We start from the raw sequence: 13,172 nt of genomic DNA on the forward strand, positions 1-13,172 counted from the left end.
CATTAACTTGGAGAACCAGGTCTGAACTGTGACCTCTAGAGCCAGACCTGTTTGTTAGCAGGGGGAGGAAGTACAGAAGAGAGCTATAAAAGTATGACAAGACAGCAGCTCAAGAGGCTGTTCCAGGCATTTTCCTGTGCCCATGACTTGAGAAGGAAGAATGGAACCACAGTTTGGGTTCCACTCCCCCATAAATTATGGGGTTGAGGTGAAGTTACGAGCAGGCAAGGTGGAGCCCTTCTCTGTCTTATCTGTGGAATTTCCAGAGCACTGACCTTCCCTTCCTCTGCCTGGCATCCCACATTCCAGCTTCCCAAAGCTCCTCTCCCACCCCTTCCCAGACAGGTTTCTAGAAGGGAGGGGCTTTCTCTCTAGCTTGGGACTTCACAGCTATTCTCTCCGAGATGGGGGCACCGGGCCCCTGGGCAGAGCACTTGGGGAAACCTCGGCCTTCATGTTTGGGGCTCATTCCTCCCTTCCTGCTCATCAGCCTGGGTGTAACTGCACACCACCCTTGTGACTCTCCACCCTTTCAGATCAAGATGCTGTCGGATCGGAAACGGGAGCTGGAGCATCGTCTCAGTGCCACCTTAGAGGAGAATGACCTGCTCCAGGGGACTGTGGAGGAGCTACAGGACCGGGTGCTGATTCTGGAGAGGCAAGGCCATGACAAAGACCTACAGGTACTGAGACAGAGAAGCTGTCCTATAAAACCGGGGCCAGATTAAAAGAGCACGTAGCTGCCTGCCCTGCAGGAAAGCTGATGGGCCAGCACCACCATAGGGGTCAGGAGAAGGTAAAGCCGAGGTCTCTCTACTGGCCCTGTTGTCGTTCTCCTTAGGCACCCACCAACTTGGTGAGTCTGGCTCTGCTGAAAACAAATACATCGCTACCCGCAAGTCATCCTTCCAATTTGTTCAAGCCACTGGCCCCTGGAGCAGTTTCAGTGAGTTCTTTCTGGGCTATTAACATGACTGGAACATGAGGAGTGTCATTCCGCCTCCTAGGGTTTGTGAAATCTGCTAGCGGTTTCAGAGGGAGCCTGTGATTTCCTGTGCGTGGCTCACAGTGCTCTCTGCCGCTGTTTCCCGGGCTGATGCATTTAGCCAGCTTGCACCGAGCAGAAATCACAAAGCTGCCCACTGAACACAGCAAGACTCCTATCCTGCTTCTAACAGTGGCTAGAAAAGGAATAGGCTGACCCTTTGTGAACTTAATCGGCTTCTTTTTCCTTCCTAAAGGAAATCGCTTCATGGCCACATTTGTCCTTATCTGGGACCTGCCACCTAGTCCTCAGCTAAATCCCCAGGCTCACACTTGACAATCCCCTAAACAAAACGATAATTGCTCCTAGCCGCCCCGGAAACAGAGTATGACATCTGCTACAAAGGCAGCTTTGCCGGAGTGGCCTAGGAGCACCTGGGGCCAGTGGCTAAGAGCGCTCCCCTTCCCCTGGGCGCCCTCGGAGTTTGTCCGGCAGGGGGAGAGATTGCGGTGGCGGCGTTCGTGCGCCGGTGGTCAGCCAGATGTGTGCCAGCACCAGGCAGGTCCCTCCCCAAAGACCAGTATGGCAGGCCCCACTGGGATCAGCGATTGGCTGTTGAGGAAGACTCCAGGATGTGGGATATGGAAACATCTTAGGCTAACATCGCTTATTATTGATACCGTCAGCTAAGTTGCCATCTGAGTGATTAACCTCTTTACCGGCAAACGAGCAGTTTTCCACCCTCTGGGGTTTTTGTGCCTTCAGCTTGGGATGTGGCACGCAGTAAGGCCTCCATAGATGTTGACTAGAAAATGATGCTGGCTAAAGCCTCACGGCTGTTTCCAAGACAGAAAGGAGTCAACTCATATTCTAAGATTGCTGTGGTTAAGGGTGATGAGTGTTTGTATACTTCTTTACAGGGAACAGAGCGCTTTTGCATACATCCTGAAACTATGGCTTAGAAAAAAGTGAATCATTTACCAAATTCGTGTACTAAGTCCTTGGTTGAAGTGAAATTAGAGCCCTCCGGCCTGCTTCCCGCGGTGCTCGGTGACAGTGTCTAGTGCCTGCCGGGCCTCTGCATGTCAGCATCTCACCAGCACTTCTGAACCCCTTCGAGGCACTCTTCTGAGGTTGCGCAGGTAGAGTGTGGAGGAGAAGGAAAGGAAGTACAGAAAAATGCGGAAAGACCCTTGCCTAAAAGACCTTTTCAGTCTAGCTTGAATTCACAAAGAATTCCTTATCTCAAACCAAGAACTGGGGACCAAAGGACAGGAAGAGCAGGACTAGCGTGTGCAATCCAGCACCTTGGCTAACACCATGGGCTGTGCGCGCTCTGGCCGCAAGAGCCCCAGGTCAACCTCGAGTCTGCACGTCTGCTCTCTTCCAGCTGAACTTTTTCAACAATGAGAGTGTCGCTCCTTGCATGGCCTGTATCAAATCAGGCAGTGCACACTTGCATTTGGAGAATATGTGTTTATGGGCTGAATTCTTATCATTCCCACCTTTTTGTGATTCTTTTCCTTCAGCTCAAAATGAAATTTTTCTTAAGCTGCTGTTAATTACCAGTGTTGTCCAGAAACCCTTTTCTGTTGCTAAAATGGCCTGTACTGATACAGGAATAAACATGCCAGCTTACTCAGGCGGTAGTTGAGAGGTCTAAGTCAGACATGTGAAATGCAGAGCTAGTGGCCTTGGAATGTGTCTAATTCCATGATTTTAATCCTTTGTTTCAGATAAAGGATGAGAGGAAGGCTGCGTAGGCGAGCATCAGGCCTGCATAACCAGTGTAGCCCCCTTGAATCTAGGCCACCATGTGGCTGGGTTCCGCTGTCTAATGCAGATTGTCTAATGTCTAATGCTGACCAACTCCAGTTCTCTCTTTTTTTTTTTTCAGGCTGACAGTAGGTAGAAAAACTATTACTTGTTGAATACCCAATAAATTAGAAAACTGGACATTAATACCCAGTAAAGGATTTCGTCCCTCTAAGGATCACTTAAGTGCCCTCTACAATTCATACACTCCTGGGCATCTTACCGGTAGGTGCAGGGACCTCGTCCCAGGATTTCTTCAGCAGAAAGCATAGGCCCCACTCTGTGGGGTGACCCAGGAAACAGAGGGCCTGCAGGATGAAGTTTGCTCTGACACATAACATCATAGTGTCTTAGTTCCCTCAGTGCAAAATGGGAGGTGTTTCCACCTCTGCCAACTTTTGAGGGGCATTGAATATTGTAAGCTTAAACTAAGGCATTTGGTGTCTTCCCTTATCTATATATACATAGAAATATATTTGAGTGTCATCTTCGTCATACAAAGGAAGATATTTATAATTTTAAGGCTTTCTTGTATTTAATAGACTCCTCTGGTTTGGTTTTTCTACATGGGTTTATGGATCAGTCAGTCACCAGACAGGGCAGACCTGTCCTGGTCTTTGGTTCTCTTGCTGTTATAACTAATTAAGCACCCTCGAGTGTGCATGAGTAATTGAACTAATTTTGTCCAGTGCATGAGAACCTGTACTTGTCTGTGCTGAACTTCTCCTGCTGGGATGTATGTGGAGTTGCCTAGAAAATAATTGTAAAGCATTTTGCCAACGTAGTATACCATTTGTAATTGTGCCAAATGCTTCCTAGGAATTTTTTTTTTTTTAACCCCAATTTCTTCTGCGTTTTCTCAAAACTGGGGCTGGAGGAGTTCCCACTGGACCAGCAGGTACTGCTGACCCATGGGAACCATGCATACAGAGCAGGCTTGCCCACTCCTTTTTCATTCTCAGAGCAGCCAGGCTCCAGACTCTTCCTGGTAAAGGCTCATCTGATCACTGGTGCCATTAGCCAGCCGTTGTCTGATACTAATCCGCAGAGGCAGGGCCCTAGGGCACCTAAGCAGTGGGTTGGAGGCTCTGCAAAGCAGCTCGCTGCACTCATGAGGACTCCAGAGCTCAGAGCTGCTACCCATTGGAGCTCAGGGCCTGCATCTCTGCAGGAGCCACAAGCCTATCTGGCCAGCGGGGTGACCCCGAAAGTCCTGTGTTATGGAAGGATAAATTAGTTAAATCTAAATCCCAGAAAATTCTTTCTTCCGCCACTACGCCCCACAAATCTTTTAAAAGGGGTAGGTGGGCAGTCCATAAATACAGGAGTAGGAAGCCTTGCTCTTGCGCAGGTGTCCTGTGTGGACATGTGCATAGTGGTCAGCGAGCAGATGAAGATTCTGCCGTTAGGGTCTGTTTTGTTAAGAGCTACTGTAGTGATGGAGTGCGCTCGGAGAGTTCGGCACTTAGCGGCCATGGTGGCGTTGACATTGGGCAGTAGTAACCTCATCAGGCAGCGGGGCCTTGTTTGGACTCCACAGAAAAGGTCCCAGAGAATGCGGAGAGGTGTGATGTAGCGGTTCACAAGAGAGGGAAGGAGCCCTCACCTCTGTGTTGTGATAGCTGCACTGCTGTTCCCTCCACCGCTGGCATCCCTCTCCTCCTCCGAGCCTCCCATGCTGTTTAAGCCCCTCCCAGGCCTAGGCCTTATCTGTAAACTGTGAGTAGGCAGAGACCTCTTTTCTCATGAGTTTGGGACTTCTTGGTATTTCTACCCAAATATTACTCCTAATCCTACCCTCCGCTTCTTTCCGAACAACCCCTTTTTCCTTAATTTTTTTACTGAAATACAATATACATATAGTAAAGCATACAAATCTTAAGTAGACATCCCAGTGAATTTTTACAAATGTATATACCCTTTTGTGACCACCTCCCAGATCAAGATAAAGCCCATTATCAGCACCCTACAAGCCTCCCTCTTCTGCTTCCCCGTCAATACCCTGACACTTCCTCAAAAGCAGACCTTTCTTCCACTTTCATCTTTTCTATCTCAGTGAAGTTTTAGAATTCTTTATAAATGAATTCCATATTATAAATTGTTTTATGTCTGACTTTTGCTTGACATTATGTCTATGAAATTCATCCAGGTTATGGCATATAGTAGCAGTGTATCCTTTTTCACTGCTGTATGATATTCCCACATGTGCCTGTATCTCTCCATCCTGTATTAGCATTTGGATTGTTTCCCATTATTCCTCTTAAGAATAATGCTGCTGCAGGGCGCTTGGGTGGCTCAGTGGGTTAAAGCCTCTGCCTTCAGCTCAGGTCATGATCTTAAGGTCCTGGGATCAAGCCCCACATCAGGCTCTCTGCTCAGCAGGAAGCCTGCTTCCCCCTCTCCCTTGCCTGTCTCTCTGCTTACTTGTGCTCACTGTCAAATAAATAAATAACATTTAAAAAGAAGAAGAAGAATGCTGCTATAGACATCCTATTTGCCCTGCACGCACATACCTAGCCGTTCGTGTTGGATATGCACCTAAAAGTGAGCTGCTAGGTTGTGGGACTGCGGTTGTGGGACAGTGGCAGTGGTCGCTGCCAGTTTCCCAGAGTGGTTGTACATCTTCATTCCTGACAGCAGTGAGAGTCCCAAACGTTCCACATCCTCGTCAGCACTTGGTGACCATTATTCTCTTGTTGTTTATTTTAGTCATTCTGGTGAGAGTCTTCATCACCTTACTTTGTGTGCCTTTCTATGTGTATGTTTATTTTTTAATATGGAGAATTTCATACAAATTCAAAAATAGAATAATGTGATGATGGCCCATGCACCCCATTGCCAGCTACACAAACCACTGAGCCCCAGCCAGTCCTACCCTAAGTTCGTTACATCTACTCTTATGTTATTCTGAAGTAAATCCCAGAATATTTATAACTTCATCTGTAAATAAAGAATAAGAACTTTAAAAAAACATAGCCACAGGAATGCCTGGGTGGCTCAGTCAGGTAAGTATCTGCCTTCAGCTCAGGTCAGAATCTCAGGGTCCTGAGATCAAGCCTCATGTTGGGCTCCCTGCTCAGTGGGGAGCCTGCTTCTCCTTCTGCCTCTGCTATTCCCCCTGCTTGTGTACTCTGCTCTCTCAAGTAAATCAATAAAATCTTAAAAAAAAAAAAAATATCCACAGGACTAAGAGAAAAAAGCAATATTTTTTTTTAATTTTTTATTTTTCTAGGGACTCCTGGCTGGTTCAGTCATTGGGCAGCTGCCTTCTTCTCAGGTCATGATCCCAGGTCCTGGGATCAAGTCCTGCATTGGGCTCCCTGCTTTGCACTCTCCCACTCCCCCTTCTTGTATTCCCTCTCTCGCTGTCTCTCTCTCCCTGTCAAATAATAAATCAGTCAATGTTTTTTTTTTTTAAGGCGGCTTATTTTTAATTTTTCTAAGTAGTCTCCATCCCCAACATGGGGTTGGAACTCACAACCCCAAGATCTAGAGTCATATGCTCTACTGACTGAGCCAGCCAGGTGCTGTTTTCTTAATATCAAATAGCCAGGACGCCTGGGTGGCTCAGTGGGTTAAGCCGCTGCCTTCGGCTCAGGTCATGATCTCAGGGTCCTGGGATTGAGTCCCGCATCGGGCTCTCTGCTCAGCGGGGAATCTGCTTCCTCCTCTCTCTCTATGCCTGCCTCTCTGCCTACTTGTGATCTCTCTCTGTCAAATAAATAAATAAAATCTTTAAAAATATATATATATATCAAATAGCCAGTGTTCAAATTTTTAACTCTTATAAATGTCATAATTGTTTCTTCACATTTTTTACTTGAATCAAGATGCAAATTAAAATAGGCCTATACATCACGGTTAGTTAATATGTCTCTTGAGTCTCTTTTAATCTATGGTCCCCCCTTTATCTCTTCTTTTTTTCTTAACATGTGTATGTTAAGGAAGCTGAGCTGTTTGTCCTGCAGAATTTCCCAAACCTGGAATTTACCCCCTGCACACCCCTAATGTAATCTAGCATATTCTCTCTTCTGTATTTTTCTGTAAATTGGTGGTTGGACATATAAGCATGATCAGGTTTGGGATCAGTTTTTCTTGTTTGTTTTCGTTTGGGGAAAGCTTCACGACTGACCGTTTGTTGTCTCTTTTGAAAGTTGCATCAGAGCCAGCTGGAGCTCCAGGAGGCGCGACTCTCCTACCGACAGCTGCAGGTGAAGGTGGACGAGCTCACGGAGGAGAGGAGCCTGCAGAGCTCCGCGGCCACCAGCACATCCCTTCTGTCCGAGATAGAACAGAGCATGGAGGCCGAGGAGCTGGAGCAAGAGAGGGAGCAGGTGCTGATACCCTGTCCCTCTGGCATGTGAGGTTGCCCAGGGACCACAGGGGCAGGCCCCGAACTGCGGGAGCCTGTCCATCCTTCTTGGGGCACAGGGCCTACCATTTCAGCTTCCTCCCCGCAAGGGCCTGTGGCGTGCACCTGTGGAAGCCTAGGCCTACTGGCAGAGCCATCAGGAAGTAGACTCTGCCCACAGCCTGTCCCGGGCTCACTGCTGCCCCCTTGCCTCCTAGGAGAGGCTTGTTGGCTCATCCTCAGCCTCGTCCTCTAACACTGACTGGGCTCTAGAACACTCACGATCTATCCAGATGGCTTCTTTTCATACTACTACTAACCACTTACTCCCCTAATTGTGACTCCTCTATCAAAGTAACCAACTAAATAAGGATGTGCTTATATGACACTTGGGAGGTGGGAGGGCTGGGGAATTAAGAATTGGGAGTCTGCATAGATGTACTAGGCCCAGAACAAGGACGAGTGTTTCTTAGGACAGGTGATTTATAAAAGGAAAATCTTTTTTCCTAGTATTAGTCTCTAGGGTGTCAGTATGTTGGGTTCCTATGCTAGAAAAAGATGAGCAGGGACAGTGTTCTCTAGTGTCCATAATCAAGAATGGTTCTTTGTGGGGCAGCTGAGACTGCAGCTCTGGGAGGCCTACTGCCAAGTTCGCTATCTCTGCTCACACCTCCGAGGGAACGACAGTGCTGACTCGGCCGTCTCCACGGACTCCTCGATGGACGAGTCTTCAGAGACTTCATCTGCCAAGGATGTGCCGGCCGGCAGCTTGCGCACAGCCCTGAGCGAGCTCAAGAGGCTGATACAGAGCATCGTGGACGGCATGGAGCCCACGGTAAGCAGCCAGGCCGAGAAGCTCCTCAGCCCACACAACCTGGCTGGTGGGAAGCTGCAGGCAAGGGCAGGGGGACGAGGTTAGTCCCAGAGGGGGAGCCTTGCGGAGTCTTCAAGAACGGTGTCAGAGCCCTTATGGTCCGAGAGCAGTCTATACTGGTGACCGGGCAGAGGGACAGAGTGTCAGGGACTGGAGGTTCCAAAGTCATCTTTCCGAAGACACTGGCATACAAGTGGAGTCCTTTCTTCATATGGTTAAGTCCAGGCCATGGTGGCCTCGAGGTCAAGGACTTTCCTTGGAAGCTTTGAATATAGAAATTTGGATCTAGGTGTAAACTGCAAGTTTCTTTTCTGTAGTTCTTTGGTCCTGGTGGTGGAGTAGCTGCAAATAGGCAAACTTTAAAGATCTGGAGCTTCTGCTAAAAGGACACAAGTGAGCACAGAAAGTTGAGAAGATCAGCAAGGGCCTTTTAGAATTCCAGATGTGGCCCTTCTTGTGGAGGAGAAGAATGTTCCCGTGGGCTCCCTGGGCAGACTGGCATTTCTTCCAATTTCGTGACAGATTTCTGCCAGACTTACTTTCCATTCACACCCCCGACTCTCGGGCAGTTGTCTCTCTTCGGGGCCTGTCCTCCTACAGAACAGTCGACATCTTTCTCCCCATATTAGATGAAGTCCTGTGAGAGGGTGGCTGTCCTTACCTGAACGTGCTGTGTGGATTGTGGAATGTGCTCTAGTTGTGGAGACTGGGTCATCATGGGGCATGGGAGCGGTCAGAGTGAGGTGTTGACTTCCCTCCCCTGAAGACTGAAACCAAAATAAATGTCTGGCTAATGTTTGAAGATCCAAATTGGGCAAGAGAGTCTCTCTCCTCTAACCCTTTCTTTCTTCCCTCCTGTGTCTCTCCTCCTTCCCTCCCTTTCTTTCCCTCCACCTCCCACTTCATCTCCTTTATCCTGCTCTCCTCCAAACCAACCCGTCTCTACCCCCCCCGTCCCTCCCCCTCCCTCCCTCCCACTAACCGTCTCACCGCACCCACCTCTGCTTGCACCATCTCTCGGGGTGGTGGCTTTCTCTTTTACTGTCAGAGCTCCCGGAGAATTGACGATGACTCCTTAGAAGAACAGATAAGGCAGACCAGTGAGGACTCAAGAGCCCTAAGGGAACTCATGGAGGGAGAGAGGGGTAAACTGAGGCAAAGCCTAGAGGAGCTGCAGCAACTCCACAGTCAGGTGAGCACCCCTGTCCTCAGTCCTGAGCAGGAAATGTGCATGTGTCCCCCAAGGTCTCTTGGGACCCTCATGAGTTTCCCTCTCCCTCGTCTATATGAGAAGTGGCTCTCCCCTGACAGGTCCTCAGAGGACAGTGACCTGAAGTTGAGGTAAGCTGAGCGTCTTCAAGAGAAGCAGCCAACCCTCTGGTTTAGCCCAAAGTAAAATTGTTAGGGATAAAAATAGCTGACCCTCCCATTTCTTCCAGTGACATGCTACCTTCCACAGAGCCCAAATTATCTGGCGGATTCTGACAGTTTGAAGTGCCATAGCTCTCAGGACATTCACGGATGTTTTTCCAGCAGCTTCTAAGCAGGGAAGTTTGCAAACCAAGAAGCAATTGATCTTCGCCGGCCTGTTCTCGCTCTAATGCCGTCACCTCTGCCAGCCTGTTTTTCAGCTTCAGAAGCACTTACTGCTGCTCTTGCTGTTCCATTTCTGTTTGATCATCATTTTGTTTCTCTCGAGAATCCTGGAGAAGGACATCTGTATTCCAGTCTGAAATATTCTAAAGCGCTCAGAGCAGCCCCCAACCCAGACAGGAGCTTCTAGATTCTGTCCTAGAAATAATAAGGCGCTTCCTTTTGACAGGGTCAGGAGTAGTGTTTTGTCCCATGTGTGAGGGACACCAAACAGGTAGCGTTTTAACCCCTGCCCCCACCCAGCCTGTGCCCCCTTCCTCCCTCGTCCAAAGCTGGTCAGCCCTTCCTGCCGCCACAGGTCGCTGAGAGATGGAGGTTAAGCCTGGCTTTTGCTTCAGTCAGTAGTTCTTAAATTTAAAGGGCCTTATAGAAATAAACTGATTTGGGGGCTCATACCCACTGGACATCCTACTATAATTTTCTTGAAAGATCCTGGGAGACCCTCGCGCAGCTCTTGCTCTACCCTTCTCTCTGGGAGTGACAGACAGTGAGGCCAGAGTGATGCTCTCGAAAGCTGTAGCTTGTTTCTGCCCAGGCCCCAAAGAATGGAACTGGGCAGCCGAGGACATTGTCATGCCTAAAGCCTGAGTCGCTCAGGCGGTAGTTTGGCCAGGGGTGGTCCAGACAGCAGCTCGGGTCTTCAAACTGTAAGAATCAAAAAACAGGACAAGGTGGATCTGACCGTTCTTTGGGTGAATAAAAGTTTCATTTACTTAAACCCGCTTAAATTTTTGTGGGGGAGCTTCTTTTTTTTTTTTTTTTAAGATTTTATTTTATTTATTTGACAGAGAGAAATCACAAGTAGATGGAGAGGCAGGCAGAGAGAGAGAGAGGGAAGCAGGCTCTCCGCTGAGCAGAGAGCCCGATGCGGGACTCGATCCCAGGACTCTGAGATCATGACCTGAGCCGAAGGCAGTGGCTTAACCCACTGAGCCACCCAGGCGCCCTGTGGGGGAGCTTCTTATCAGCTCTCTGGTATTGGCTGGTTTGTTTCGTTGCTTCTCAGACTAGCAGAGCTAGAAAGAGCTGGGGGCGTTGTTGAGAAACCAGAGCAAGGCACAGGTGGCTGAGGGTCTGGACGCGGCTCTCTCCAAGCCTGTCTCCACCAGGGCATTCTCCTTAATACTTCAGCTGATAAGTGGTTTATGCCATCAAGCAGAGAGTTCTGCTCAGCCCCATGGGGTATGGAACTGGGCCTCTTGAGTGGGTCATCTCTTCCCAAAAGCTTAGACAAGGCAGCAGATCTCTCAGCCAAAGTACATCTATCCAGAACCAGCCCATGGGGGTAACACCGACCTCCCAAGGCAGCGGGTAGGACACAGACCGAACTATAGCATGCCTCGGACACGGTGGCCCTCTGAGTGGGCCCCTTGCCCTCCCTGGGTGCCTGCACTGCTCTAGACCCTGAGGTGCTCAGGATGGATGCCCTTGGGCTCCACAGCCTCTCCTAGAATGCTGAGAGGAGTCCAACTAGCTCTGTCCTCTTTGGGGTGGGGAACGGCGGGGAGGAGGGGCCAGAGCCCAGACATACTTATGTGAAACCGAAGTGCCAGCAGACCGCTGCTAGACTAGGGTGAAGCTTCATCCAAGGGATGATCCGGCCTCCAAGCCCACTGCTTTCCCCGCCAACGGTGTTCTTTTTTTCTTCCGGAAACTGAGCCAGACGTAAAAGCTGTAGGACCTGGAAGGGGAAGTGACCAGCCCCCCAGAAGCCTATCCAAATTTAAGTAAAAGAGAGCCCAGGTTTAATTTTAACTGATAGGTATGTTTGAGACAAGAATCTGTAACCAAACCTGAAGACCACCCCACACCCCTATGCCATGGAGAGCTCCCTCCCACCCCTACATAGCCTGCACATTCCCCACAGCTTTGCAGGCTCCCGCTCCCTCCTGGGCAGGGCTCACTGGGGTCTGGAGCAGCTGCTGGGAGCAGCTGGAAATTGTTCAGAGCAATAGGAAAACCAGTTATCTGGGGAGCCCCGCCACCGATCCCCAGGCCGCGAAACCAGGCTGTGGGAGGTGCACTGAGAAATAGTCCCAGGCCCAGGGCCTTTGGGGGGGCCCAGTCGGTTAAGCAGCCGATTCTTGATTTCGGCTCAGGTCATGATCTCAGGGTCCTGGGATGGAGCCCCGCGTTGGGCTCCGTGCTCAGCAGGGCGTCTGCTCTTCCCTCTCCATCTCCTTCACTCGTTGTTCCTCCTGCTGCAAGCGTGTGCACCTGCACGCTCTCTCGCTCGCTCGCTCTCTCCCTCTAATAAATAAGGAAATCTTAAAGGAAGGAAGGAAGGAATAGTCCCCGTCCTGTGTTTGGTTCCTTTATAGGGCTTGACTGGAGCACTAGCCAGTTCTCCCCACAGGGCCATGACCACGCGGCGGAGCACATACTGGGCACACTAAGGCGGTCACTGATGAAATCTGGGCGGCCCCTCCTGTGTGAAATCTCTCTGTGCTCTCTCTCCTCCGGCTTCCTAGCCATCGCCGTGTTTCAGACCTCCATGCCGTCACACCGTGGCTTTGGCCATCACTTCCCCAGCCCACCTGCCCCACACATGGTTTGGATTGATCTTCCTGAAGCACAGCTTGGAAACAGGTTCTAGTCGGCGTCCTCTTGTCCCATGGCGGGAAGCCTCAAACTCTCACAGCCCCACAGACTGGCTGCATGGCAGCCATCCAGCCTCTTCCCCGTTGTTTCATCTCCCTCCTGTGCTTTAGTCGATTGCACACAGACTGTGAAAGGGCCTGGCGCACACTCTCTGTGCTTGCCCGCATCTGGGCCTTTTCTCTGGCCCTGGGCCTCTGTCCGGAAGACTCTCCCCGGCCACCTGCGCATACCAGCCCTACTCATCCTTCAGGTTTCACTTCTTCCTTCAAACCCTTGATTCCCTTCTCCCTAGAGCCCTCAGGCCTGCTGTGTCCTGGTCACCGTCGCTTCCATCTCCTCTACCCACGTAACCTTAGCCCCCACGAGGACGACCTTGAGGTCTGACTTCTCTTTGTCTTCTCTTAAAGCGTCTAGCACAAGCCTTACCTAGGATAGGCACAAAAATAATTATCAAATGGGCAAAGAAAACCCTGGATATATGACTTCAGGATATTTTCTTTGATCCTGTTCACTCATGAGGACACCTACTTTATGTGGGAGAAGTGGAGTTAGGGGTGGCTGCCACCAGAGTCAGTGTGTAAACAGCCCCAGCAGTAGGTCTGCGCTGGGGTGGGGAAGAGAAGGGCATAGAGCTTCCCGCCGGGTGCTGAGCTCCATCCTTGGTGTCAGTTACCTCATTTGAGCCTCACAACAACCTGATGTGGGGAACTAGTTATTTTTATTCCTTTTTTTACTTTTTTTATGAAAAGTATGTGCAGCTCAAAGAAGGAAGTCCCTTGTCACTTCTAAGACAGCTGATGGTCCATCTCTACCTTGACCAAGTTTTCCAGACCAAAGCAAAAAGTTCTTGTGGAGTTTTTTCTGGAGCCTATTAAATTTTGGCATTTCTTGCC

The 13,172-nt window shown here is 49.7% G+C and overlaps 1 protein-coding gene across 5 annotated transcripts in view; it reads left to right on the forward strand.

The window, feature by feature from the left end:
• The window catches only part of BICDL1 (BICD family like cargo adaptor 1), a 100,801-nt gene that overhangs the window by 76,365 nt on the left and 11,264 nt on the right, over positions 1-13,172 (forward strand). For 2 of the 5 annotated variants that reach the window (XR_009405897.1, XM_059408557.1), the window contains exons 4-8: positions 537-683; positions 842-946; positions 6,955-7,134; positions 7,768-7,986; positions 9,074-9,217. Coding sequence is in view for 4 of the 5 variants with exons in the window: in XM_059408557.1 (XP_059264540.1) it covers positions 537-683; positions 842-946; positions 6,955-7,134; positions 7,768-7,986; positions 9,074-9,217 (795 nt within the window). In the remaining variant the exon portion in view is untranslated. The remainder of the gene's footprint in view (positions 1-536; positions 684-841; positions 947-6,954; positions 7,135-7,767; positions 7,987-9,073; positions 9,218-13,172) is intronic. The other 3 variants (XM_059408559.1, XM_059408558.1, XM_059408560.1) reach the window with 3 other exon arrangements.

Source organism: Mustela nigripes, chromosome 8, assembly GCF_022355385.1.
Source record: "Mustela nigripes isolate SB6536 chromosome 8, MUSNIG.SB6536, whole genome shotgun sequence".
Classification (NCBI taxonomy): domain Eukaryota; kingdom Metazoa; phylum Chordata; class Mammalia; order Carnivora; family Mustelidae; genus Mustela; species Mustela nigripes.